The sequence below is a fragment of the Giraffa tippelskirchi genome, chromosome 13, assembly GCF_054371585.1.
Source record: "Giraffa tippelskirchi isolate mGirTip1 chromosome 13, T2T-mGirTip1v1.2.pri, whole genome shotgun sequence".
In the NCBI taxonomy this organism is placed as follows: domain Eukaryota; kingdom Metazoa; phylum Chordata; class Mammalia; order Artiodactyla; family Giraffidae; genus Giraffa; species Giraffa tippelskirchi.
This window is the reverse complement of record NC_137287.1, coordinates 106629086-106656503: the sequence shown is the minus strand read 5'-3', so window position 1 is coordinate 106656503 and position 27418 is coordinate 106629086. Positions and strand designations below refer to the sequence as shown.

General features: G+C 46.0%; 1 protein-coding gene and 1 non-coding gene across 2 annotated transcripts in view; both read left to right on the top strand.

Annotated features, from left to right (window-relative positions):
- The window catches only part of LOC145533154 (fer-1-like protein 4), a 38296-nt gene that overhangs the window by 8326 nt on the left and 2552 nt on the right, over nucleotides 1–27418 (top strand). Inside the window, exons 19-40 of the mRNA XM_081559938.1 lie at nucleotides 113–213; nucleotides 4344–4431; nucleotides 4505–4621; nucleotides 6436–6588; nucleotides 7761–7914; nucleotides 8063–8187; nucleotides 8417–8551; nucleotides 8677–8850; nucleotides 9297–9413; nucleotides 9503–9664; nucleotides 11535–11730; nucleotides 11876–11934; nucleotides 12023–12154; nucleotides 12811–12853; nucleotides 13313–13413; nucleotides 13490–13627; nucleotides 13732–13848; nucleotides 24306–24433; nucleotides 24594–24764; nucleotides 25190–25344; nucleotides 25906–26066; nucleotides 26564–26649. Of these exons, the coding sequence (XP_081416064.1) occupies nucleotides 113–213; nucleotides 4344–4431; nucleotides 4505–4621; nucleotides 6436–6588; nucleotides 7761–7914; nucleotides 8063–8187; nucleotides 8417–8551; nucleotides 8677–8850; nucleotides 9297–9413; nucleotides 9503–9664; nucleotides 11535–11730; nucleotides 11876–11934; nucleotides 12023–12154; nucleotides 12811–12853; nucleotides 13313–13413; nucleotides 13490–13627; nucleotides 13732–13848; nucleotides 24306–24433; nucleotides 24594–24764; nucleotides 25190–25344; nucleotides 25906–26066; nucleotides 26564–26649 (2813 nt within the window). The remainder of the gene's footprint in view (nucleotides 1–112; nucleotides 214–4343; nucleotides 4432–4504; nucleotides 4622–6435; nucleotides 6589–7760; nucleotides 7915–8062; nucleotides 8188–8416; nucleotides 8552–8676; nucleotides 8851–9296; nucleotides 9414–9502; nucleotides 9665–11534; nucleotides 11731–11875; nucleotides 11935–12022; nucleotides 12155–12810; nucleotides 12854–13312; nucleotides 13414–13489; nucleotides 13628–13731; nucleotides 13849–24305; nucleotides 24434–24593; nucleotides 24765–25189; nucleotides 25345–25905; nucleotides 26067–26563; nucleotides 26650–27418) is intronic.
- Nucleotides 14198–14304, top strand: LOC145533658 (U6 spliceosomal RNA). The gene has a single exon (XR_014074238.1). It is a non-coding gene; the product is annotated as a U6 spliceosomal RNA (small nuclear RNA).

The window sequence follows — 27418 nt, the reverse complement described above, 5'->3', positions numbered from 1 at the left end:
AGTTGGCGTCAAAGAAGGGTGGGGCCAAGAGGAGCAGTCGTGAGTGGGCGGGGCCTTGGGATGAGAGTGTGGTCTAAAGGAGGTGGAGTCTGACCCTCTCAGTTTGGCACAGGACCAGGGGTTGCAGGAGGTTGAGACTCTGCAGCGCCGGCCAGGACCTGGGGCCTGCACACGGCTGAAGCAGGCACTGGAAGAGCTGGTGGCAGGCAGCAGGTGAGCGGAGATCCTCCCCTTCCTTGCTACAGACTCTGGGGTGAGGGAAACCCATGATAGCTGTCTGGACCCAAGGGCCCTGGATGCTACAGTCTGATCAGCACTTTACAGGAGAATGAGGAGATGACTGTGGAGGGAACTTGATGGAAATTATTGGATGTTAGGCCACATCCCTTCAATAAACTCTTTCCCCCTCTCCTCTAATCTCCACATACCTTCCAGTTCGTCAGATGAGGAGCCACTGAAGATTTTGAAAAGAAAAGGGATATGCTCTAACTTATCCCTAAAAAGGATCAGTGGGGGAGGGATGATATGAGAGGAAGCAGAGCATCTTGTAATAATTGAGGTGATGGTTGAATTGAATCTAGGATGGACACAGAGTGACGGGACTGGATTCAAGGGCAGTATGGGTCTGTGAAAGTGACATCTTAAGACTCACTCATGAATAGTCTTAGGGGACTTGGAAAATGTGCAGAGGAGAGTTATGAATGACTCCTACAATTTTGACTTGAATAACTATGTAGATGGTGCTATTTACTGAGCTATGGAAAATGAGAGGAGGAGAAGTTCTGGTGGGAGGGGATGGAATATCAAAAGCTCATTTTGGGGCTTGTTAACTTTGACTTCTGTTTTTAAAATACTAATTTAATTTATTTATTTGGATACTCTGGATCTTAGCTGCATGTGCGATGTTTAGTTGCGGAATGTGAATTCTTTAGCTGTGGCATGTGGGACCTAGTTCCCTGACCAGGGATCAAACTCTGGTCCCCTGCATTGGGAGTGCCAAGTCTTAGCCACTGGACCACCAGGGAAGTCCCTGAGATAGACTTCTGTTAGACTTATAAATGGATATGTCTGCTAGGCTATTAGCTATGAGTTGAGCTCTAGGGAGAGTTCAAAGCTTAAAATGTAAAATTGAGAGGTGTTAATACGGAGATGGGACTGGATAAGATCATCTAGAGAGCAAAAAAAGGAAAAAGAAAATTCCAGGGACCTGGCAAGCTCCAGCATTTATAGGGAGGGAGGAAGAGGAGAACTCAGCTAAAGACTTGGTTGTTGGTGGTTACTTTTCTTTCTTTATCTCAATCAACCTTTCAGTTCAGTGAAACACTGAGGTGAACACAGTAGACCCCACCCTCTTTCTTGAAAGACTCTCCTGTTGACTTCCATGTCCTTGGTTTTCCTTGGGCTTCCCTGGCCGTTCCTTCTCATCTCTTTTGCTGGTTCCCTATCTTTTTGACCTCTGAATGTTACAAATTTCATGTGCTATGCCCCTGGGCTTCACTGTAAGGCTCTCTTCTCTGTCAGTGTTCTCTATGTCTCCAAAAGAACAACCATATTTAATCCAGTTTAATTACTTGCTTAATTTTTTTATACGATGCAATGAAACTATTTCCATTTTCACTTCACTGATTTCTTATTTTGAAAGTTTTAATTGCTTAGTCGTGTCTGATTCTTTGTGACTCCATGGAACTGTAGCCCGCCAGGCTCCTCTGTCCATGGAATTCTCCAGGCAAGAATACTGGAGTGGGTTACAATTTCCTCCTGCATCCCAGGAGGATTCTTTACCATCTGAGCCACAAGGGAAGTCCTAATTATTTTATTGCTAAAATTATTCTTTGGCAGGGAAATTTCAATGAAAGATTTACTCATATAATATTTCACTTTTTATAGCTTTATCCAGTGTGGTTTTGTGTGTGTGTCGCTATTATTTCTACCAGATCTAATTTTCCTGAATCCAATTTTGTGGATCTAAGTCTTGTCAAGAAGATATTTTTCTCTTGTCAATTTTTAATCAATAGCAATGTTAATAAGTGAAGTTTTAAAAATTATATAATTAACACTTAAATAGGTGTAGTTTTGACCCTTGTCAGTCAGATTGTGTCTGCCAATAGAAGTCTGGGAATAAAGAGCATTATAAGTTAAAAAGATAAGCTTTGGGAGCAATATTAGGTGAAAAATCCTTGGAGTCACTTATTTTATATATATATAATATGTATATATATTTAAAATTCCACAATAAAAAGTTAAGAAATCATTGGGGGGGGCTGTCAAAAAGGGCCCCAAATTCCATGGATTATGAGTCATTTTACTTTACCCAGCAAGTAATTTTTTGAATATCTATTAGGTGCCAGGCCCCGAGGATACAGTGGTAATCAAAATGAAGTCCCTGCCATGGCTTACATTCTATTTAGAGAGACAGAAAAAGCAGAGATGAGGATGAGGAAAGTGGGAGGGGTTGTTGAGATGGGATGAGCAGGGAAGGTCTGTGAAGAGGTATTTGAGCAAAAGCCTTTACAAAGAAGGGGAGAATGAGCTATGGCAAGGTCTAAGGCCAAACATTCCAGCATACGGAACAGCTAATAAGAGACCTTGAGGACGGTAATAGGCTTGGGGTATTTAAGGAGGAGCAAAAAGGCCAGTGTGACTGTAGGGTTGACCTTGAGGGGAGAGTAATATTTGATGCAGACAGGGAACTAAAGAGAAATAGAGCATGTAGGGCCTTTTAGGCCATTAAATTTTTATTTATTTATTTATTTTGCTTCACCAGGTCTTAGTAGACCTGCGAGATCTTCTATCTTCATTTTGGCTTATGGGGTCTTTAGTTGTGGCGTGGGAACTCTTAGCTGCAGCAGGTGAGATCGAGTTCCCTGACCAGGGATTGAACCCGGGCCCTCTGCATGGGGAGCACCAAGTCTTAGTCAATGGACCACCAGGGAAATCTCCCCATTAAGACCATTTTAAGAATTTTGTTTTTAATTCTGAGATGAGAAACTTCTGGGGAGGAGTGAAATGGTCTGAAGAGCATTGAAAAACTCATTTTGGTTGCTGTATTGAGAACATTCTGTAGGCCAGAGGGTAAGAGTGGAAGAAGTGAGAACAACTAGGTAGCTATTGCAACAGTCTTGGTGAGAAGTGATGGTGGCTTGGACCAGCGTGGAACTGGAAAAGGAGGAAAGTGGTCAGATTCTAAATAATGTATTTTGAAAATAGAGCCTAAATGATATGCTAAGTGATATGACATGTCCATTGGGTCGCAGAGTCAGACACTACAGCGACTGAACAACAAGAAGTGATATGCTGATGGGTTGATGTGGAATGTGAGTGAGAGAAAGAGCAGTGAAGGAGACTTGGAAGTTTTGAAGTGAAGCAGGGTTTGCTTTTGGACGGATGGGATGGGACAGTCATTGGAACTCATGCACTTGGTTTGGGCATGCATTGTTGGAACTATCTTAATCCATGTTGGAACTGTCAAGTACAGCCCATGTGAGCCTTTAATATGTGCTTGAATCCTCCAAGTATAAACATGCAGATTTCTGACAGAGAAGGTCAGGGTGGGGCTGAGATTCTGTGTTTCTAACTAAGTCATACCAATGCTGTTGGGCCTGGGCTACACTGAGTAGCCAGGGAAGTAAATAGTTAATTTATAGTGTGTTCTAGGGCTCCAAAGTGATGCTGGCCTTGATGAGTTGGGAAATGGTCCAAATACAGAAGCCATCCTTAACTGAGGAAAGATGCCTGTTATTTTTTAATTTTTAAAAAGTTAATTTATTTTAATTGAAGTATAATTACTTTACAATATTGTGGTGGTTTTTGCCATGCATCGACATGAATCAGCCATGGGTGCACACGTGTCCTCCCATCCTGAACCCCCCCCCACTTCCCTCGCCCCCACATCCCTCTGGGTTGTCCCGGGGCTGTTATTTTTCTTTTTAAAGATTATTTTATTTTTTGTCTGTGGTGGATCGTCAGTGCTCTGCAGACTTTTCTCTAGTTGTGGTGTGCAGGCTTCTCATCGTTGTGGCTTCTCTTGCTGCAGAGCACGGGCTCCAGGGGCTTCAGTAGTTGCAGCTTGTGGGCTCTAGAGCACTGGTTCAGTAGTAGTTGTGGCACATGGGCTTAGTTGTTCCATGGCATGTGGGATCTTCCCGGACCAGGGATGGAACCCACTCCTTACGTTACAAGGAGGATTATTAACCACTGGACCACCAGGAAAGCCCCAAGGATGCCTGTTTGCAAACAAGACTGAGAGGAGCTGTGAGGGAGGGTGGTGTGGGAGACCTGCTCTGAGGAAGGTGGCCCCTAATGGACCGTGTTCCCACCTGCCACGCCTGCCCCTGCTCATGCAGACAGTTTTGCCACGGTGCTGAGCACAGGACAATGACCCGGCCCAACGCCCTGGATCGATGCCGAGGGAAACTGCTGGTGTATAGTCTGGTACGATCTGGGGAAGGGGATCAGGGGCACCCAGCAGAGATCCGCCACTCATGTTCTCTTCCTGACTTTTCAGAACCTGTTGGCAAAGCAAGGATTGCGGCTCCTAAGGGGCCTGAGACAGAGAAACATGCCAGAGAAAGTGGCTCTGGCCAAGAAGCTCCTGGTGAAATTGCGCTTCCTGGCCCAGGAGGTAATGCCTTACGCATCCATTTTCCCACCCTGAATACCCTTTCTCCTAAGCCTACCAGCAGCATTTGGGTAGGACTGACCTAACATTAGTCCTGTGGATCCATGCCCGGCCATAGGATCCATGCTCTGAATAGAGGACCAAATTCCATCTGGAGCAGCTCCAAGGGTAATGTACATTCTAGGACCCAGCAGGGATGCAGGGAACAGTCAGGATCTCTTCAGAAGATTTGAGAATACATTCCTTGGCATGACTTCCCTGGTCTGAAGCTCTGAACACAACACATGGGAAGGGTAAAGGAAGTTCACATTTTTAGAAAGTTTCCTTTGCTAAGTATCTGCATGTGTCATCCTGTGTAATTCAACAACCTTGGGAAGATGTACCTCATTTGACAAGTGCAGACACTAAGGCTTAGAGAAGGAAAGTGACAGATCCACTGTGTCATGGCTGGTTAAGTGGCAGAGTTAGACTTCAAAGCCATTTCTGCTCCACTCTGAAGCTCAGTCATTCCAAACGCACAGAAAGTTTTGACCACTGGAACCAATATGTCCTCAGGGTCAAAGAGTGAGGAGTTGGATATTGGTCTCAGATTTTTTTTCATATTTATGTGTTTATTTATGGCTGGGCTGTATCTTCGTTGCAGCATATCAGCTTTCTCTAGTTGCAGTGCATGGGTTTCTCGTTGTGGTGGCTTATCTTGCTGTGGAGCATGACCTCTAGAGTGTGGGCTCAGAAGTTATGGCACATGGGCTTAGTTGCTCCTTGGCATATGGGATCTTCCCAACCTAGGGATCAAACCAGCATCTCCTGCATTGGCAGGCAGATGCTTAACCACTGGACCACCAGGGAAGTCCTTGGTCTCAGATCTTGAAGGGCATGTTGGAGTTTGGCAAGTATGAAAGAATAAAGAGCATGTGCAAAGATACAGCTGTAAAGCAGTATAGTGGAAGGAGAGGTGGGGATCACGGCAGAGAAATCAGGTTGGGAGGAGGGAAAACTAAGGAAATCAGGTTGGGAGGAGGGAAAACTAAGGAAATCAGGCTAACACCTGCTCCAACATGGTGAACGTTGAAGACCTTATGATAAATGAAAAAAGCCAATCACAAAAGGGCAAATACATATGATTCCACTGATGTGAGGTACCTAGAGTAGTCAAATTCATAGAGAGATAGTAGGATAGTTATTGTCAGGGCTGGGAGGGGGAAATGGGAAGTTAGTGTTTAATGGCTACAGAGTGTCAGTCCTACCAATGAAGAAAGTTGAAGAAGTTTCTGGAGGTGGGCAACAGTGATAGTTTCACGACAATGTGAATGTCCTACTTAACTGTACACTTAACAGTGGCTGAGATGGGAAATTTTACATTATGTGTGAGTGAAAGTGTGGAAGTGTCAGTTGCTCAGTCGTGTCTGACTCTTTGAAACCCCATGGACTGTAGTTCACCAGGCTCCTCTGTCCATAGAATTCTCCAGGCAAGAATACTGGAGTGGGTTGTCATTCCCTCTTCCAGGGCATCTTCCCAACCCAGAGATCGAACCTGGGTCTCCTGCATTGCAGGAAGATTCTTTACCGTCTGAGCCACTAGGGAAGCCCATGTTGTGTGTATTTTAGCATAATTAAAAAAAAAAAATAGACCAGAAAAAAAAAGTCAGGCCTGTAGGGGTAGGGCATGCAGGGGAGAGATGTGCAGGATGTAGGTGGCCAGGTGGACCTGGGGTTTGAGAGGAAGTCAGGGCTGGAAATGTCCATCCAGTGGAAGCTGTGGGAGCAGGTGGTCTCAACTCCAAGTTCACCACTGTAACCCAGTTCTCTGCCTGCAGCCCCAGTCGCCCCTCCCGGATGTGCTGGTCTGGATGCTCAGTGGGCGGCGCCGTGTGGCCTGGGCCCGGATTCCTGCCCAGGATGTGCTCTTCTCTGTGGTGGAGGAGGAACGGGGCCGGGACTGTGGGAAGATCCAGAGCCTGCTGCTCACAGTGAGGGGTCCTGGGGGGTGAAGGCGCTGGGGACTGGAGTGGGGTGAGGCTCATAGGGCAGCACAGGTATTGGGGTGGAGCCACACAGTGCACAGTAGGAATCCCTAAACTCTTTATTTTTTTATTTATAATTGTTGGCCGCACCACGTTGCCTGTGGGATCTTAGTTCCCTGATCAGGGATCGAAATCATGTCCTTGGCAGTGAAAGTGCTGAGTCCTAGCCACTGAACTGCCAGGAAATTCCCTCAAAACTCTTCATTTTATTTTTTAAACTTTTTTTAATTAAAAATTTTTAGTCAAAAATTTTAATTAAAATTTTTTTAATTTGATTTTTAAACTTTAACAAAGTAAAATGTTTCAATTAGAAATTTATTATTAAAAAAAAGTATATCATATGTTGTGCCATGTGGCCAAAAAAATTTTAAAAAGGATACCAAACTCTTGATTATCTAAAATGCCAAAAGGAAATTGTGCCTTTACCCAAGTGAGTTTTGATGTGAGATAAACAGCAGATCTTGTCATCTCTGAGCATGAATTGGCCCTTCTGCTGATGAGGCTCTGACAGGTGGGCCAGGTTATGAAAATGGGACTAATTAGTTCCTGATAAGTCCAGCTGATCTGGGGCAGAGTATTTCTAAATGAGGTGTCCTTGGGATAGACATCAGCAGGGGTCCCTGATGGTGAGTTGTGATCTCTGGGTAAGGGACAGGGAATCTCATGTGTTGGGGATGAGGGGACAGAGGGCTGAGTGTGGGGTAGCAGAGTGCAGAACTCAGAGCATGGTTTGGGGTCTGGGGTTTGGGGCATAGGTGGTGGCAGTGTTGGGGCAGGGGGGACAGGGAATGGAAGTTAAGGATAATGGGGTCTCAGGTGGAAGGCATGAAAAAGGTCAGGTACAGGGAGTGCCCTCTTTGTTTTTTTGTTTGGTTTTTATTTTGGCCATGCTGCCAGGCAAGTAGGATCTTAGTTTCCTGACCAGGGATCGAACCCATGTACCACGCATTGGAAGTGTGGAGTCTTGACCCTGGACCACCAGGGAGGTCCCCAGGGAGTGCTCTTTGGATTAGGGATCTGGTAATACAGAGAGCAGAGGCCTGCCTTGGAGGAGCAAGATGATTGGTCTCGCAGGGGTAGTAAGAGGTGGGGCCCTAACATGGCTCCTCCCACAACAGGCTCCAGGGGCAGCCCCTGGTGAGGTCTGTGCCAAGCTGGAGCTCTTCCTGTGGCTGGGGCTGGGCAAGCAAGCCAAGGCCTGCACTGCAGAGCTCCCCGTGGACCTGCTGCCTGAACCCTCAGCTGGGCCGCCCCACAGCCTGTATCGGGACGGTGAGTGCAGGCCGTGAGGTGGGCGGGCTGGCTCTCCATCTGCCCCAGGTGTGGGGCTAGATGCTCAGCTAGGGATTCGGATGGGTCTGAGGTCAGGGACTCCAGTGGTCCCTGAGCTCACATAGCCCCTTCTTTCTCTCCATCCCAGACTTCAGCTACTTCCAGCTCCGGGCCCACTTGTACCAGGCCCGAGGTGTGCTGGCGGCAGATGACAGTGGGCTCTCGGACCCCTTTGCTCGAGTCCTCATTTCTACGCAGTGCCAGACCACGCGGGTGAGGGCTGGGCTGGGACGTGGGTGGTGGAGGGGCACTGGGAGACAAGGTGGGTGGGAACTGAACTTCTTCCAAGGCTCCCAGTCTCTCTTCTGCCCTGGATTTCCATGACAGAATGTTGGATCAAACCACCCTGATTTAGGGGGTGGGGTAGAACCAGAGGGTCTTAGGGGTGACGGGTTCTCCTGACACTAGCCGCCGTTACCTCACTCCCTGCACGGCCCTCAAGGTCCTGGAGCAGACGCTAAGCCCCCTGTGGGACGAGCTCTTAGTGTTTGATCAGCTGATCGTGGACGGGAGGAGGGAGCACCTGCAGGATGAGCCCCCGCTAGTGATCGTCAACGTCTTTGACCACAATAAGTTCGTGAGTGTGACCTGGGCCCCACCTGGGTTCCCACCCCCAAGGACCCTCCTCTCCTCATCTCAATGCACCCTCCCCGGGTTCCTGAGCCTCTTCTACTTTGGTCTTCACTGCTCTGCTCCCCGCAGGGCCCTGATGTGTTCCTGGGCAGGGCGCTGGCCGCCCCGAGGGTGAAGTTGACGGAGGACCCTTACCAACGTCCCGAACTGCAGTTCTTCCCCCTGAGGAAGGGGCCCTGGGCATCAGGGGAGCTCATTGCCACCTTTGAGCTCATTGAACTGGACTACAGTAGCGGGCTTGAGGTCAGAGCGCTGGGGTCTAGCTGGGACACCCCGTGGACCGCTCTTGCAATTCCTCTAGGTCCTCTCACTCCGGGAATGTGGGCATGTCCCAGGGTTACTCCTCCAACTTCCTTACCCCCAGAGAATGCGGGCTGCAGGTCTGTCCTGGGGCCACCTCACTGGACCTCCTGACTCCAGGGAACACTCGAAGTAGACCTTCCCTCGGTTCACCTTGCCAGGCCTCCAACCCCAGAGAACCCAGGCTATGGGTTGATCCCCTTGCCTGAGACACCCATCTTCTCCCTGTACATGGCTGTTCCTGAGACAACCCCCTCCTACCAATCTAGCCTTGCCAGGTTCCTCTGGATTTCTATCTCACCAGCAGTCCTCCATTTCTTTACCGTGAGTCCAGACTTCCCCTCCTCCTGCCAGATTCCTCTTTGAGCTCTGATCTTGTCTCCCTGCAGCCCTCAGTGCCCAGTGATGTGGAGCCCCAGGACCTGACCCTCCTGGCTGAGCCCCTCTCTGGACGCCTGTCCCTGCCACCCCATGTGCACCCCGTGCTCAAGGAGTTCCGTGTTGAGGTAGTGAACTCACATCCTCCCGCCTTCCCCCCATCTGGGTGTCCTTCAGTGAGGTACAGGCCCCTGAATCTCCCACTTCCCAACTTCAGGTACTGTTCTGGGGTCTCAGGGGCCTTGGCCGCGTGCATCTGTTTGAGGTGGAGCAGCCCCAGGTTGTGCTGGAGGTGGCGGGTCAGCGAGTGGAATCCGAGGTCCTGACCAGTTACCGTGAGAATCCCAATTTCACCGAGCTTGTCAAGCATCTGACAGTGGTGAGGACATGGGCTGGGGCCAAGAAGTGCTGGGCTGAGAAATGGAATAGGGCAGTGAGATGGTGAATTCCTGGCTGGTTATATTAGATTAACCCAGAGGTCACCAGACTTTCTATAGAGGGTGTGTGTACTCAGTTGCTCAGTTGTGTTTGACTCTTTTGTGACCCCACGGACTATAGCCTGCCAGGCTCCTCTGTCCATGGAATTTTTCAGGCAAGAATACTGGAGTGGGTTGCCATTTCCTCCTCCAGGGGATCTTCCCAACCCAGGGGTTGAATCCACATCTCCTGTGTCTCCTGCATTCCTGGTGGATTCTTTACCACTGAGCCACCAGGGAAGCCCCTCTACAAAGGGCAAGATAGTGAAGATTTTAGGCTTTGTGGGCTATACAGTCTCAGTTGCAATTACTCAACTCTGCTATTATACACAGTCTTAAGACAACAAGGAAATGAATGAGTATGACTGTTCCAAGAAAACTTTATTTACAAAAACTGGCAACAGGCTAGACTTGGTTTACAGGCAATGATAGACTTGGTTTACAGGCAGTGATTAGCCGATCCCTGGATTAATCCATGAACGGGTGATGCTCTATTGGCTCTATTGATTGAGTGGATTAGCCAACAGTCATGAAGTGTGAGTCTGAAGGAAACTGAGACACCAGGGGTTAGAAAGATAAATACATTCTTTGTTTAATTTGTAATTACCATACTGTAGTGTGGGCTTGGGGTCAAATTCTGGCAGTGTCACTTAAGTGCTTGTCAAATCACTTCTCTGATTTGAGCTTTAATTTGTCTGCTTGTTTGTTTGAAAAAGGGTCAGAAGTGTGTTATGAGGAGCCAATGAAATAAAGGCTCTTTAATATGTATTTATTTTTGTTTTTGGCTGCACTGGGTCTTTGTTGCTGTGAGCAGGCTTTTCTCTCATTGCAGCGAGCAGCGGCTACTCTCTAGTTGTGGTGCCTGGGCTTCTCATTGCAGTGACTTTTCTCATTGTGGAGCACGGGCTCTAGGGCACTTGGGCTTCAGTAGTTGCCTCACACTGGCTTAGACGCCCCATGGCATGTAGAATCTTCCCAGATCAGGGATCGAACCTGTGTTCCCTGCATTAACAGGTGGATTCTTAACCACTGGGTCACCAGGGAAGTCCTTAATGTTACTGATATGGTTGGATTTACATTTGCCATTTTGCTATTTGTTTTCTATACATTTCATTTATTTTTTGTTCCTCCTTTACTGTCTTCTTTTGTATTAAATAGATATTTGTTAGTATACTACTTTAATTCCTTAGTTGATATTTACTTAGTAGTTGCTCCAGGGATTACAGTATGCATACTGATTTTTCACAGTCTGTTTCAGATTAATACTGATTTAGTTTCAGTAAAATAGAAATACTATTATAACTCCATTTCTCCCTCTTTTGTGCTGTGATTGTCACATATATGTAAAATAAAGCCAAAAATACAGTATTATAATTGTGTCCCCCCTCCCCACTCAGGATCCACTGATAGATATAGAATTTCCGGATTAAAAGGTATATATAATTTTATGGTTGTAAATCTATATTAGCAAACTGAGTATTTCTCCTTTACATAATAATAACAACAACCTCATGTTTCTGATAGCACTTTGTAGGCTCCAAATTACTTTTGTATCTGTTATGTCATGTGATACGATAGCCTTTCCAATCCAGGACTGTGTCCCCTTTTTAGCTGGGGAGTAGGTTGGGAAGGCAGTGACTCACCAGAGATGACTCAGTGAGGCTGTGGACTTCGAATGCACATTTAGCTGCCTTGTTTTCTCACCTGTCTCTGCTGTGGCCTTTCCCTCCTCCCCAAGTCTGCAGAGATCCAGGTCCTCTCTCCCACCCCCAGGACTTGCCGGAGCAGCCTTATCTGCAGCCCCCTCTCAGCGTCCTGGTGATCGAGCGCCGGGCCTTTGGCCGCACAGTGCTTGTGGGGTCCCACATTGTCCCCCACATGCTGAGATTCACTCTCCGGGGTCAAGAGGATGCCCCTGAGGAGCAAGAAGAGGAGGAGACAGGGGACCTGGTCTCTGAGGAACCTCAAGGTAAGGGGCTCTCCCCTTAGGGGCCATCAGACAGAAGTCTTCATCTAGTTGCTGGCTGAGATGGCTCCCAGAGATCTTCCAGTGGGACATGGAGTCTGATTTCTACTTGCCTGTCCTTCTCCTGGTGTTGTTTGTCCATTCTCAGGACAGAGGTCCCTGGACCCCTTCAGGGCCAACGTGGGGACACCCAGACGGCTCCTGAAGGTGATGGAGTAGGGGGGATGGATGGAGAAGGGGCTGGCAGGGCTTGGGGTGGTGCTGGGCTAGGGGTGCTGAGTGCTTGCTTGCCCAGGCTCCTTTGAAGAAGCTGCCTCTGGGAGGCCTCCTGAATCAAGGCCCAGGGCTGGAAGAGGACATCCCAGAGCCTGAAGAGCTTGACTGGTGGTCCAAGTACTATGCATCACTTCAGGAGCTCCAGGGCCAGGTGGGAGCAGGGGAAGGTGCTGGGGGTGGGCATGGGGGAGCTGGAGGCAGAGGAGGGTGAATGGTAAGAAGGTCCGCATCAAACATGGAGCTCTACAGATTTTCAAAACTCTCTGTTACAGCCATCTTTGCTCATCTTTACCACAGTTTGAGAAGCTGGGGATTATTAACTCCATTATTTAGAGCTGTGTTGTCCAACAGAAATATGTGAGCCACATATGCAATTTTAACTGTTGTAGCACCCACATTTAAAAAAAAGTGAAAGAAACCAGTTGAAGTTGATTTTTAATAATGTTTTATTAACCTAGTATATCTACAATAGTGTTTCAAGAAGTAACTATCAAAAACAATTAATAATGAAATAATTTACAGTCTTATTTTATACCAGTCTTTGACATCCAGTGTGTAGTTTACACTTTGAGCACAGCTCAGTTTGGACCAGCCACGTTTCAAGCGCTCAGCAGTTCCACATGTAACTGATGGTTACATATCAGGACTACATGATAAACTAAGGCTTTGAAAACACAAGTGGGCTTACCCAGCTAGAACTGAACTAAAGTTTCCCAGCTCCCTATCCTGGGAAAGGGGTAGATGAAGGAGGTGAAGGGAAGGGAAGGATCTCTGATCTGCCCTGATCTCTGATCTGATTGATTTCAGGCCAACTTTGATGAGGATGAAATGGATGACCCTGGGGATTCAGGTAAGAGATGGGCTTTCTTGCTTTTCCTCTTTCTGTCTCCCTCCCTTTCCCAACACCATGCTTCTTTCTCTCTTTTTAAGATTTATTTATTTATTTTTGGCTGTGCTGGGTCTTTGTTGCTGCGTGCAAGGCTTTCTCTAGTTGCAGCCAGTGGGGGCTCCTCTTTCTTGTGGTACACAGGCTTCTCATTCTGGTGGCTTCTCTTGTTGTGGAGCACTGGCTCTAGGCACATGGACTTCAGTAGTTGCAGTCTGTGGGCTCTGTATTTGCAACTTGCAGGCTCTAGAGCGCACAGGCTCAGTAGTTGTGGTGCATGGGCTTAGTTGCTCCACGGCATGTGGGATCTTCCTGGACTAGGGATCAGATCTGCGTCCCCTGCATTGGCAGGTGATTTTTAACCACTAGATCACCAGTGAAGCCCCACACCAGTTTCTAATGGGGCATTTCTGCTGTTCCCAGATCGGGTTCACCCCATTTCTATGGATGGGGAAGCCCACGACCAGAGTGAGCCTGAAGTCACAGGCTCTGTATCCCAGAAAAAAGCACTCGCCACTCTGAAGGTAACTGGGTGCTGGGAGAGGGAATTTTGCTCGGATTCTGAAACATCGGGCTGTCACTGAGGTCCTTGCCTTTCAGATTTACAACACCTCCCTAGAGGAAGAGTTTAACCAGTTTGAAGACTGGCTGAATGTGTTTCCCCTGTACCGTGGGCAGGGGGCTCAGGGTGGAGATGGAGAGGATGAAGGGTCTGGAAAGCTTGTGGGCAAGTTCAAGGTTTGTTTGGGGGATGAATGGGGGACCAGGGAGCACAGATGGGGATGCAGGAGGAAGTCTCTCTTAACAGTGTTTTTTCTGTTCCCCACTCCCATCCTACCCAGGGCTCCTTCCTCATTTACCCAGAATCAGAGGCAGTGTCCTTCTCTGAGCCCCAGGTCTCCCGGGGGATCCCACAGAACCGGCCCATCAAGCTCCTGGTTAGAGTATATGTTGTAAAGGTGAGCATCCATTGACCCTGCATGCCTCTAAGTCCAGCAAAGGTAATGTACACAAAACCTACAGACAGAAGGGATCAGAGTCCAGCTTTTTCATTTTTCAGGTGGGAAATCTTAGGCACAAAGTTAAGAGACTCCCCAAGGTTACACAACTTGCTCATGGCAGAACCTGAATTTACTGCTTAGATCTTCTGACTCCTTATTTGTAGTTCTAGTCTCATATTAAAAGAGTGGGGAGAGTAATTCCAGGAAGAGCACAACCCATAAAGCTTCGTGATGGCCTCCCACCAAAGCCTTTGTACAGGTCTTCCCACTGCTGCAGGATTTTTTTTATTTTAAAAAAAGTCAATCAGTGCTCACTTCGGCAGCACATATACTAAAATTGGAACGATACAGAGAAGATTAGCATGGCCCCTGCGCAAGGATGACACGCAAATTCGTGAAGCGTAAAAAAAAAAAAAGTCAATCATTTAATGAATTAACTATTTTTGGCTGCCCTGGGTCTTCATTGCTATGCGAGGGCTTTCTCTAGTTGCGGTGAACAGGGGCTACTCTTCATTGCAACGCCCAGGCTTCTCACTACAGTGGCTTTTCTTGTTGCGGAGTACGGGCTTCGATAGTCACAGCACGTGGGCTTATGTGCTCCGTGGCATGTGGGATCTTCTCGGACCAGAGATTGAACTTGTGTCCCCTGTATTGGCAAGTGGATTCTTAACCGCTGGACCAGCAGGGTTTTCATATGGCACTCAGCAGGGCCCTGAAGTTTCCTTAAAGGCATCTCAGAGAATGAAGGGAGTGAGGGGGTTGCTACACATTTACTCCCAGCACAGAGCAGATGCTGTACTTTTATCTAGTTTAAATATAGGGATTCTAAGATGTAATTTAAAGAAACATTCTGTGGTACTCTTCTGCCATAATCTAAGCATCCTAGTGCATACACTAGATAATGTGAATTACTTGGCTCTTTTTCCTTTAATATTTCATGGTCAGAGACAATACAGTATGTTCTGTATCTAATTATGATGGCTTCTTTTCTGTAAACATTTTTCTTTTTGTTTTTTGGTGTCTCTAGTCCTGAATACAAGCTGTAAAGAGGAACAGCTTTGCATCACCTATGAACTGTTAACTTTGGGCACAAAGCTTTGCTTTTTTAAAAAAACATTTTTATTTTGTTTTTTGAGGGGCTGAGATGGGTCTTCGTTGCAGCGTGCAGGCTTCTCTAGTCATGGTGCGAGGGTGACATGTGGGATCTAGTTCCCTGACCAGGGATCGAATCTGGACCTCCTACAGTAGGAGTGCAGAGTCTTAGCTACTGGACCATCAGGGAAGTCCCACTATGCTTTGTTTGGGGACTCAGTATCCTTATCTGTCTACAGGCAGATAAGATATGCTGTCTTCAGAGCAATTGGAGAATCAAATGAGATGATGCATCAGTAACTTGGTCTAGTTTTTTAGACTACTCGTAGACTAGACATACTAGTTTGGTAATTATCCTTATTTTATAGGTGTTTTTGTACCTGTGGAAAAGTCCAGACTCCCCTGCCCCACTCCCCTCTTCCTTCTGCTCCCACATCCCATATCTCAGTCCCAACAGTACATTCATCCTAGACAACAGGAAAGAAGGTCCTTTCCCTTCTATTTATTTATTTATTGTTTCTCAAATTTTGGCTGCACTGGGTATTCATTGTGGTGCTCGGGCTTAGTTGCCCCACGACATATGAGATCTTAGTTCCCTGACCAGGGATTGAACCCTACATTGCAAGGTAGATTGTTAACCACTGCACCACCAGGGAAGTCCTTCCCTCCCTTCTATTTATATCATAAGACACCTGTTTCCTGAAGTCTCTGGAGACCTTGCAGTCATCTGGACCTTCTGCTTCTAACAGCATTGCAGCCTAGATGGTCTGAAATAATTTCCTGATATAATACATCTAGAAATGCTAGATAAGCAGTCTTTTATACAAATGCTAAACTCATAAGAAGGGGAATTCTCAATGGTCAAATGAGGAAACAGCAGAATCCCTGACAAGCCCTGAAGTCAGATTCTCTTGAGAATATCCAGACCCCAAGGCTTAGGTTCTAATACCAAACAGCCTATACAAGGTGTGGGAGACACAACTAAGCCACTTGCATAAAGCAGGACCCGGGAAGAGCTCTACTGTCAGTGAAAGGGGGTCAGGAGGAAGCCCACCCACTGGAAAAAGAGCCTGCAAGATAAATGGTCTGTCTCAGCCTCTGTTCCAGCTGGGTGAAACAGAAAAAATACCTTTCCTGAGGATTTATTATTAGAGTTTTGCCCTCATATTGATGTAAGACTTGAATTTTTTTTAAATGTATTTCTTTATTTGGCTGTGCCAGGTCTTAGTTTCGGCATGCAGGATGTATGTTGTGTCACATGGCATCTTCATGTTGTTGTACATGGACTCTTGTTGTGGCACACGGACTCTAGTTGTGGCACATGGATTCTAGTTGTGGCACACAGACTCTAGTTGTGGAGCACGGACTCTAGTTGTGGTGCACGGGCTCAGTAGCTGCAGCCCACCGGCTTAGTTGCTCTGCAGCATGTGTGATCTTAGTTCCCCAACCAGGGATCCAATCCACGTCCCCTACATTGCAAGGTGAAGTCTTAACCACAGGACCACCAGGGAAATCCCTAAGACTTGAGATTTTATTTTCTGCATAATCCAGAAAATTCAAAGCTGAGAAATCGGCTTAAAGTGGTCCCAAAGCAGTCTTCACAGACTCCAGAGATTTAGATAACCAAATTTGGGTTCACAATCCTAAATGACAATCTATATAAGAAAACAAGCATCAGGAAGAATTGTGAGAAAGAAATAACACAAAGGAGAATTAGATCTCTAAAGGCTTTGGATGTTAGAATTTTCAGATATTAAAATACAAAACAGCTGTTTAAAATTATTTCACAGGCAGAGAACAAAAGACTATAGAAATTGACTGGCAGGGCTTTCCTGGTGGACGAGTGGCTGAGACTCTGCCCTTCCAGTGGGGGCCCGGGTTTGATCTCTCATCAGGGGTCTAGATCCCACAGGCTGCAACTGAGACCCAGGGCAGCCAAATAAATAAATAATAAATAATACTTAAAAAAACTTGCTGGGCAGTTTTGAAAATAAGGGCTTCCCTGGTGGCTCAGCTGATAAAGAATCCACCTGCAATGCGGGAGACCTGGGTTCAATCCCTGGGTTGGGAGGATCCCCTGGAGAAGGGAATGGTTACCCACTCCAGTATTCTGGCCTGGAGAATTCCATGGACCACAGTCCACGGAGTCACAACGAGTCAAACATGACTGAGAGACTTTCACTTCCACTTTTCACTTTCCCTTTGAAAATAATAAAATATCTGAAGCTGGAGTGCCATTAAAAATCAAATGTCATTTTTTGTTTTATTTTTAAAATTTATCATTTATTTTGGCTGTGCTGGGTCTTCTTTGCAACATGCAGTACTTTGCGGCATGTGAGCTTAGTTGCAGTATGTGGGATCTTAGTTCTCCAACCAGGGATTGATCCTGGGCGTTTGGAGTGCAGAATCTTATCCACTGGGCCACCAGGGAAGTCCCCAATCAAATCTTATTAAATGCACATACATAGCAGAATGGGTGAATAAACTATGGTTTTTAAGTCCACACACCAGTGTACTATGCAGCTGTAAAAAAAGAATGAAGAAGATCTCTGAACTGATATGGCGTGATTTCCAAGACCTAGTATAAAGTGAAAAAAGCAGAATACAAAAGAGTACCTACAGTGTGGCGCTCTCCACGTAAGAAAGAGAAAGAGCCAAGGAATTTATGCGTTTGTTCCTCTGTGCACCAGAATACCAGAAGAATAAACTAGAAACTAAAGGGACTGATTTACCTAAAGAGTGTGGATGGTTAAGGAGTGGAAAGAAAGGGAAAATGCAATTCAAGCAGTGTAGTGTGTACTATAAGCCAGGCACAAGGCTAAGGGTTGCTACCCTGGAATTAAAAAGCTAATTCTAAAATTTCTATGGAAGAACAAAGTACCAAGAGTAGTCAAGACAATTTTGAAGAACAATGTAGGAAGACAAGAATTCTTATAAGCTATGGTAATTAAGGCAGTGTGGTTTTGGCATGGGAACAGATGATTAGGCCGATGGAACAGGGTAGAAGTGGGTAGAAGTTAAAAAAAAAAAAACAGAAACAGATGGGAATTCCCTGGTGATCCAGTGGTTAGGACTCCATGCTTCCACTGCTGGGAGTCCAGGTTTGATCCCTGGTCAGGGAACTAAGATCCTGCAAGCTGCTCATCTTGACCATAAGAAAAAAAAAAAAAAACAGACGTAGAAATTTACACCAAAGTTGGCACTGCAGATCATTTGGGGGAGAAATGAGACTGTTTTGTAAGTGGTCCCATGCAGATGGATTATTTGTGTGGAAAAAATAAAATAAAATGAAATTCCTAACTTATAGCATCCACAAAAAAATCCAGCCAAATCTGATATTTGATTATGAAAAGCAAAACTATAAGGAAATGTTAAGATATCTTTATGATCTTAGGTGGGGGGAAGTTTTCCTAAATTAGGAAAAAAAATAACACATGTGACTCCATTCAGACTAAACTTCTAGGCATCCATAGACCCGTTAGATTAAATGACAGCCTAAACACAGGCTGGGGTCAGATATTTACCCTATGCATAATCAATAAAGGGCTAGTGTCTGCAATATGTTTAAGCAACTCCTGCAAATCTGTAAGAAGACCAAAAAGAAAAATTGAGAAAGAACTATGAAAAGGGAATTGACTTGAGAAGAAATTCCAATGGTCAATAAACATATTAACAAGTCCTACAACTTAGAACTCCCCTGATGGCCCAGTGGTTAAAACTCTGTCCTTCCAATGCAGGGGTGGGGGTTGGGGGCTGGTGAGGGTTTGATTGATCGTTGGTCAGGGAACTAAGGTCTCACAGGCTGTGCAGTGCGACCAAAGAAACAAAACAACAGCAACAAAACCTGCACCTTAATTGTAATCTGACAGGCAAATAATTGAAACCATGACAAATTTCCCTCCCTTTGATTGGCAAGATTAGACAGGGGCTGGGCAGCTGTAGAACTCTACCGCAGTGCTGGTAGAAGGAGGCATTAATTCCCTTTGCTGCTGCAACCAGTTACCGCATACTTATCGCCTATCTATCATCTTGCTCTTCGGAAAAGCAGAAATCCAAAACAGGTTGCACTGGGTTGAAATCAAGGTGTTGGCCCAATTGCCTTCCTTCTACAGACTCTTGCAAACAATCATTTGCTTGTGTTTTTGACCTTCTACAGGGAGCCTGTGTATCTTGGCTCATGACCTCTTCCTCCATCTTCAAAACCAGCAGTGTAGCACCTTCAAATCTCTCTCCCTGACTCTCTCATCTCCCTCTTTCACTTATAAAAACCTTTGTGATTATATTGGACTCACCTGGATAATCTAGGCTACTCCCTTCATCTTGTGATCTTTAATTACATCTGCAAAGTCTCTTTTACTACGTAAAGTAAGATATTCATAGGTTCAGGGATACTTGGACATCTTGTGGGGCGATTTATTCTGCCTGCCACAGAATGTAAATTGTTATAACAACTCTGGAGAACAGTTTGTAGTAAGATGTACAATATGTTGTCAAATGGAAGATTCTCATAGCCAATACCCAGTAATTATGCTTCTAGATAAAATCTTAGAAAATTTTTCATATAATGTGTCTTAGAAAACATATATGCTCATTCTAGTATTATTTGTAATAATAAAAAATTTAGAAATAACCTAATTAGGATTAGGTCCTAAGTGTTCCTAAACAGGAGAGAGAGAGTGTGTGTATCGGTCATATAACAAATACTACAGTTAAACTGAACGAACTACAGTAACATGTAGCAACAAGGATATATCTCCCAACACAAATTTGGATGAAGTAAGCAAGTTTGATGATTCCCAGTTTGTGGAAGGTGGCACCAATGGGGCGTTTCCCCTTCCTTTTCCTGAAAATCACCCCCAAACAAGAACAACTAACAAAAACTCTGAGTTCCAATTATGCTGAAATCAGAGCCTTAAAATTGCAAACCACCAGGGCAGCTGAAGAACCTCCAAGAGCTGTGCAGATGGAGTCATGTGCATGAAGGAAGGGAGAGAGGACATCACTCATCAGAGCTCAAGGTCAGCAGAGTCTATGTCTTAAGGGGGAAGAGCACACCCTGAGGATTAAAGCTAGCATCACTCACCAAAAGCTAAAAATGCTGAATCAAATTTTAAAGACATCTTAACATTTTTTAAAAAATTTCATTGAATCATAGTTGATTTACAATGTGTTAATTTCTGATGTGAAGCAAAGTGATTCAGTTGTATATATATATATATTCCTTTTCATGTGTCCATTATGATTTATCACAGGATGTTGAATATAGTTCCCTGTGCTGTACAGTAAGACCTTGTTGTTTATCCATCCTACATATAATAGTTTGCATCTGCTAATCCCCAACTCCCAATCCATCCCTTCCCCACCTCCTCCCCCTTGGCAACCACAAGTCTGTTCTCTATGTCTGTGAGTCTGTTTCTGTTTCATAAATAAGTTCATTTGTGTCATCTTTTAGATTCCACATGTAAGTGATATATGGTATTTGTCTTTCTCTCTCTGACTTACTTCACTTTATTTATTTATTTTTTTTAAAATAAATTTATTTATTTTAGTTGGGGGCTAATTACTTTACAATATTGTAATAGTTTTTGCCATACATTGACATGAATCAGCCACGGGTTTACATGTGTTCCCCTTCCTGGACCCCCCACCAACCTCCCTCCCCATCCCATCCCTCTGGGCCATCCCATTGCCCCGGCCCTGAGCATTTGTCTCATGCATTGAACATGGAATGGTGTTCTGTTTCACATATGATAATATACATGTTTCAATGCTATTCTCCCAGAACGTCCCACCCTCACCTTCTCCCTCAGAGTCCGTAAGACTGTTCTATGCATCTGTGTCTCTTATTCTGTCTCGCATATAGGGTCTCTAGCTCTATCCATGTTGCTGCAAATAGCATTATTTCATTATTTTTTATGCTGAATTGTATTCCATTGTGTGTGTGTGTGTGTATATATATATATATATGGTATCATATACATATATCATATCTTCTTTATCCATTCATCTGTCAATGGAAATTTAGGTTGTTTCCATGTCTTGGTTATTGTGAATAGTGCTGCTATGAACACACGAGTACATGTATCTTTTTTGTTGTTGTTTTATTTTCTCTATTTTTTTTTTGGCCATGCCAAGAGGCATGCAGGATCTTAGTTCCTTGACCAAGGATCGAACATTTGCTCCCTGTAGTGGAAAGCAAAGAGTCCTAACCACTGGACTGCAGGGAATTCCCTGTATCTTTTTGAAGTGCAATTTTTTTCTGGGTATGCCCAGGAGTGGGATTGCTGGATCATATCGCAACTCTATTTTCAGTTTTTTGAGAAACTTCAACACTTCAAAAACATCTTTTAAATGCAATGCTGAACTTCCAAGAAAGTAAGAGATTTTAGGTAGAAAAAAAACCCAAAGTAAAAGCAGGAACTGCTTTAAAATGCACCCACGATTTTGTTATTATCCACATATGGTGAAGCCAATAGATCAGATGGCTGCCATTGAAAAGATTGTCTGTTGTTTGTTTCGGTTTTCTAGAGGTGGGGCAGGCTGTGCCTTGCAGGGTCACCCAGGAAAACATGAGGGCCAGTCAAAAGGCAGAAGGAACAAGGAGAGTATGAGGGCCAGAGCCTTTGTTGTGTGTGTGTGTGTGTGTGTGTGTGTTTGATGGAAAGGTGGGGCAAGGCAGCATAAGCAGGTTTATGACTGGCTAGTTTGAATAATTCCTATGGGCTTTAGGGTACAGGAGTTGTCTCACTGTCTCTAGCTGTCTGAACCTGGCCGTGGGGATGATAAAAGTAGAGGAATATTACTTTCTGGAGTATAAAGGCCAGATAGAGGAGGTGGTTGGATGTTGTATGGCTTTTCTGGATTAGTTGGTTTGTATATGAAAAGTACTCTGGCAAATGTGTTGCTTCCTAACTCTAGGAATTAGTCTCCCTGGCAGGGGCAGTCTCTCCAGGATCAGTACAGCCCCAGATACCAGAGCATCAAGAATACAGAAAATTGGACTGGTGGTCCAGTGGTTAAGAATCTGTCTGCCAGTGCAGGGACCACAGGGTTCAATCAGGAAAGATTCCACATGCCTTGGGGCAACTGAGCCCCTGCACCTAAAGCCTGAGCTCTAGAGCCTGCGAGCCACAACAAGAGAAGCCACCACAATGAGAAGCCTGCACACCACAATGAAGAGTAGTCCCTGCACAGCCAAAAACAAATAAAAGAAAAGAATACAGAAAATATGAAAGTATAGCTAATACAGGAACTTAGAAAAAAGGAGTAGTAAAGCTGGCTTTCACCCCATATTCACTGCTGACCAGAGAGATCTCCTCTTTCTCATGACAAGCAGTGAGGACAGAAGATGAAATCCCGGGGCCACCTGGAGCCCCCACACCTACACCTTCAGCATAAGGATGAACAAAGATAGGAACTTGCAAGGCAGAAGGAGACACCAAGGAAGCTTGCCTGTCTTAACCCTGGCATTGGTTAGAGGGGAAAAGTCTCCCTAAGCATCCACGACCACAAGCTACATTCTCACCCCTGGTGTGATCCCCACAGGCTCAGCTGGAAGATTTCATTCATTCGTTCATTTACTTGTTTATTGATTTTGGTTGCTATGGGGCTTTGTTGTTGCGAGAGGGCTTTCTCTAGTTGAGGTGCACAGGCTCCTCATTGTGGCGCTCCTCATTGTGGCGGCTTCTCTTGTTGTGGAGTAGGGGATCTAGGCGCGAGGGCTTCAGTAGTTGCAACACTTGGGCTCAGTAGTTGTGGTGTGTGGGCTCTAGAGCAAGAGGGCTTGGAGGATTTAATTTAAAGTGGCTGCAGGTTGGTAGTTTGCCTAGGGAACTGGCAGGAATGAAAACAAACCCTCCCTGGCAGAGAACACCCACAACAAGCCCTCAGCTTGAGTCATACCAAAATGAGTCATGATTAAAAAGTACCATAAGAAAAAGAAAAAGGCCATCAGGAGTAAGAGTTAGCAAAAATAACAACAGATTCAGACTCCAAGGTCATTGATATTGGAATGATTAGATAGAGAATATGAAATGTTTAAAGAAATAGAATGAAATTAAAATGAGCAAGGAACAAGAGACCATTACAAATAAACAGCAAGTTTGAAGGACCAGTTAGAATGTTTAGAAATTAGAAATGTAATATTGAAAATTAAAAACTCAATGATGGAACAAAAGATTTGAAGTCATTTCACAAAAGCAAATATATATATACAAGGCTAATAAGCACATTAAAAAGTGAAAAAAAAAAAGCTCAACATGCTTCATCAGCAGAGAAACACAAATTAAACGTCAATGAGCTTCAATTTTATGTGCATGAGAATGACGAAAATAAAAAAGATTGACAATACCAAGTGCTGGGAAAGATGAGGAGCAACTGGAACTCTGCTGTGTAAAAATTCTATTTCAGTAATTTATGCATAAGTTATATATTTACTAAATTACCTAGTTTTCAAAAATAGAAAAAGTAAGTTTTCTACATACAGTGTAAACCATGAAAAATCATGCTATATATTGCTTAGGGATGCATGTATATGTAACAGAAGTATTTTTTCTTTTTGTGTGTGTGTGTGTGAGAAACCCCAATTAAAAAACCCCAAATAAAGAGTTCTCCCTACTTTAGAGATGGAAAGGGAATTAAATCTGGTCAGGGACTCAAGAGACATTTATTGGTAGTGTTTTATTTATGAAGCTGGGCACACACATGCTCATTGTATTATTTTTGTATTTAGTTAAAATATTCTTAATTTAACAAAAAAAGACTGAACTGACTATACATGTTTCCACGTATTTTGCTTCATTATATATATATATATATATTAAGTTGTATTTATTTATTTATGGCTGCACTGGGTCTTCGTTGCTGCACACGGGCTTTCTCTAGTTGTGGCAAGCAGGGGCTCCTCTCTAGTTGCAGTGTGTTGGCTTCTCATTGCAGTGGCTTCTCATGGTGAGGGTTGTGGGCTCCAGAGTGTGAGCTCGGTTGTGGTCCACGGGCTCAGTTGCCCCTCGACACATGGAATCTTCATGGACCAGGGACTGAATCCATGTCCCCTGCATTGGCAGGTGGATTCTTAACCACTGGACCACCAGGGAAGCCTTCATTATATTCCTGTTATACCTATTTTTATGGCAATAATTACTGTATTTCAATAATAAGTTAAAAGAAAGTAAGCCACCTCATCCAACCTCTCTGCTAATGTCTTGCAGTGGAAGAATTTTCCGTGGTAACTTCCTGTTTTTACTAAATCGGAGAGTAGGCCCAGCAAGGGCAACCTTGGGTTTTGACGTTTCTCTCATTTCCACCCCATACTGTCTCCCTAGGCTACCAACCTGGCTCCTGCAGACCCCAATGGCAAAGCAGACCCCTATGTGGTGGTGAGCGCTGGCCGGGAGCGGCTGGACACCAAGGAACGATACATCCCCAAGCAGCTGAACCCCATCTTTGGAGAGTGAGGCTGGGCCCTGGGCTTGGGGATGGGGAGTAACTTTGCCGTCTGGCCCTGTGACTCTCACTCAGGCAGCTGGTGGTGACGGTGGGGGAACGGACAGAGGTGCTGAGTCCACCCCCAGGGCGTGGGGGTGTTCTCATCTGTGCTCTCTCCCGGCCAGGGTCCTGGAACTCAGCATTTCTCTCCCTGCTGAGCCTGAGCTGACGGTAGCTGTGTTTGATCATGACCTTGTGGGCTCTGATGACCTCATCGGAGAGACCCACATTGATCTGGAAAACCGATTCTATAGCCACCACAGGGCTAACTGTGGGCTGGCGTCCCAGTATGATGTGTGAGTCCCACAGGGCCCTCGGGAGTCATTCTAAGTCCGACCAAAGACGTTCAAGTTCACATCCCACCTGAAGGTCCAGATCCTTTGATTTCATAGCAGGGGACTCTCCTGCAACCAAAACATTATAGATTATTGGTCAAGAAATGGGCTTGGGAGTTGGGATCTGTAACTAGCAAGTCACTTGACTTCCTTGAGCTTCAGTTTCCTCATCTGCCAAATGGGGGTAATAATATCAGTATCTCTTTCATAGGAACATCCAGCATACATACTTGATTTTCACCATTACTGTAAGCGAGGACTAACCTGTTCTCCAGTAGAGTTATGAACCTGGACCCTAAATCCTCAAGGGTCCCCATCCCTGCCCCTATGCCCAACTATGTTTATATGCTGGATCCAACTGAGGCACCTTCCATTTCCACCTGCAGGGATGGGTACAATGCCTGGCGTGATGCATTCCGGCCTTCTCAGATCCTGGCGGGGCTATGCCAACGCTGTGGCCTCCCCCCGCCTGAATATCGAGTCGAGGCTGTCAAGGTGGGCAGCAAACTGTTTCTGACACCGCCAGAGACTCTGCCCCCAGGTATCAGCCTCTCTCTGTTGGACAATCCAGACGGGGCAAGATGGTAGAGCAAGGTATGGGGAAGGTCACTGATGATCAGCCTAATGTGTCCCCAAAGATCCCGCCTCCCTCTGCAAGCAGAGGTGAGTTTGGCTGAGTAAGGACAATAGTGGAGAGAAAATGGTCTTTGTTGGTGAGTGTGAGATCTCCGGGGAGCCCTAGTGAACCTCTCAGAGCCATAGCTAATTGAGGACACAGGGGTCCCATGCAATATACAAAATGGTGCAGAATTTAGCTTGTGCTTCATACATGGCCAGTGGTCTGTTCTCTAAACAAGGTTTGCACAAAGGCCACAGCCCCTCCAATCCCACTGTCCCCCAACTGCTAGCTTTTCACTGGCAAAAGTTGTTACAGCAGCATCCGCCACTTTCTATGCATTGTGGACATGCCCTCCCAGGGAATGGGTTTGTCCAGTACAGCAGTTGCCTCAGCCCAGAGCGTCTATTGAGGGTAGGGGGTTGGGAGGAAGGGAGCAGAGTTGGGAACTGTGTGGAACCCAAGCTCATGAACCTCTTGTTGTAGGTATCAGGGGCTCCAAGGTGGCAAGGGATGTCTCTGAGGAGGCCCAGGCATTGCTGGTGCTGCGGCGCTGGCAGGAGATGCCAGGGCTTGGGATCCAGCTAGTACCTGAGCACGTAGAAACACGGCCCCTCTACCATCCCCGCAGCCCAGGGCTGCTGCAGGTGAAGGAGGGCTCAGGGTGCATCCCCAGAGCCCCAGGACTCTCACTTGGTCCTGGACCTGGGCACGGCCACTTCTGACTCTGGCTCTTGATCCTTGTCCCCACCCTCCCCACTCCAGTCTTGCACTTCCATCCTGGACCCCCTCCCTTCACCCCAGGCTCTGGTTCTGAAGGAGTCCCAGCCCTGTGCTACCAAGGCTCAGACCTGGCACTCCCAACCTGACCTCTACCCCAGATTTCTAGGATCTGGACCTGGGAACACTGGATCTCACTTTTGATCTCAGGCTTCCACTTCCAGGGCCTCATCTCTGAACCCCTAGTCTAACCTCAACCCTGGAATCCCCAGTTCAGACCCCGCCTTCATCCTCATCCCCTAGGATCTGCCCTCCTGACCCCAGCTCTCCTTTCCACCTGGGGCAAGGCACAACCTCTGGCCCCAGGGCTGTTAGGGGAGGTGGGACCCCAGGAAGACCCTTCAGCCGGGTCCTGTGCCCCCAGGGGTCTCTTCACATGTGGATTGACATCTTCCCCAGAGATGTACCTACCCCACCCCCAGTTGACATCAAGCCTCGGCAGCCAATCAGGTAAGAGGAGTCCTGGCCCCTCCTCCCATGGGGCTGGCACATCTTGGCCAGCTTGGACAAGGGCCCCTGGTGAAGCAGGCAGAGCTGACCCAGACTTCAGGTAGGCGAGCCATTATTCTGTTTTTTCATAAGCCACTGTGAGTTGGGTGTCACTTGTAACTGAAAAGAGTCCAAGTACCACTTAACTACCTTCTGACCTGAGCTGGTCTGAGTGGGGAGTGTGTGCACTTCAGATATCATCAGCAATCTGTCACTTTCTACCTCTGGGCTCTGCTTTCCTTGGTGTTACTCTCATGGAAGCTTTCGCAGTCTGGGGTCAAAGTGACTTTTAACAGCGCAAGCTTACATCTTACCAACCAGACTACTTGAGCAAAAAAATAAACATCTCTTTCCCAGTTAGAGCAAAAGTCTTGGGCTAACTATCATTGGACCAGCTTGGGTCAAATGCTGATCCCTGAACCAATCACTGTGATTAGGGGGCTGTAATACATTGATTGGTCAGTCCTGGGTGATGTCCCCTAGGTGACAGACCCTTGGTCAGTCCTGGGTGATGTCCCCTAGGTGACAGACCCACCGGTATGACAGCTGACAGTAGTGGGGGTAGGGTCACCAACAGAAAATCAAGGTGCTGTCAACAAATGAGGGGAAATTAACACTGGACAAAACAACAGATATCTGGAAACCACTTGACAGCCCAGGAAAGGGCTATCTGGGGTAGGATCAAGAATGTCGCAGCCCCTCCTTCTGTCCTTTAGGGGCTTCATGCTCT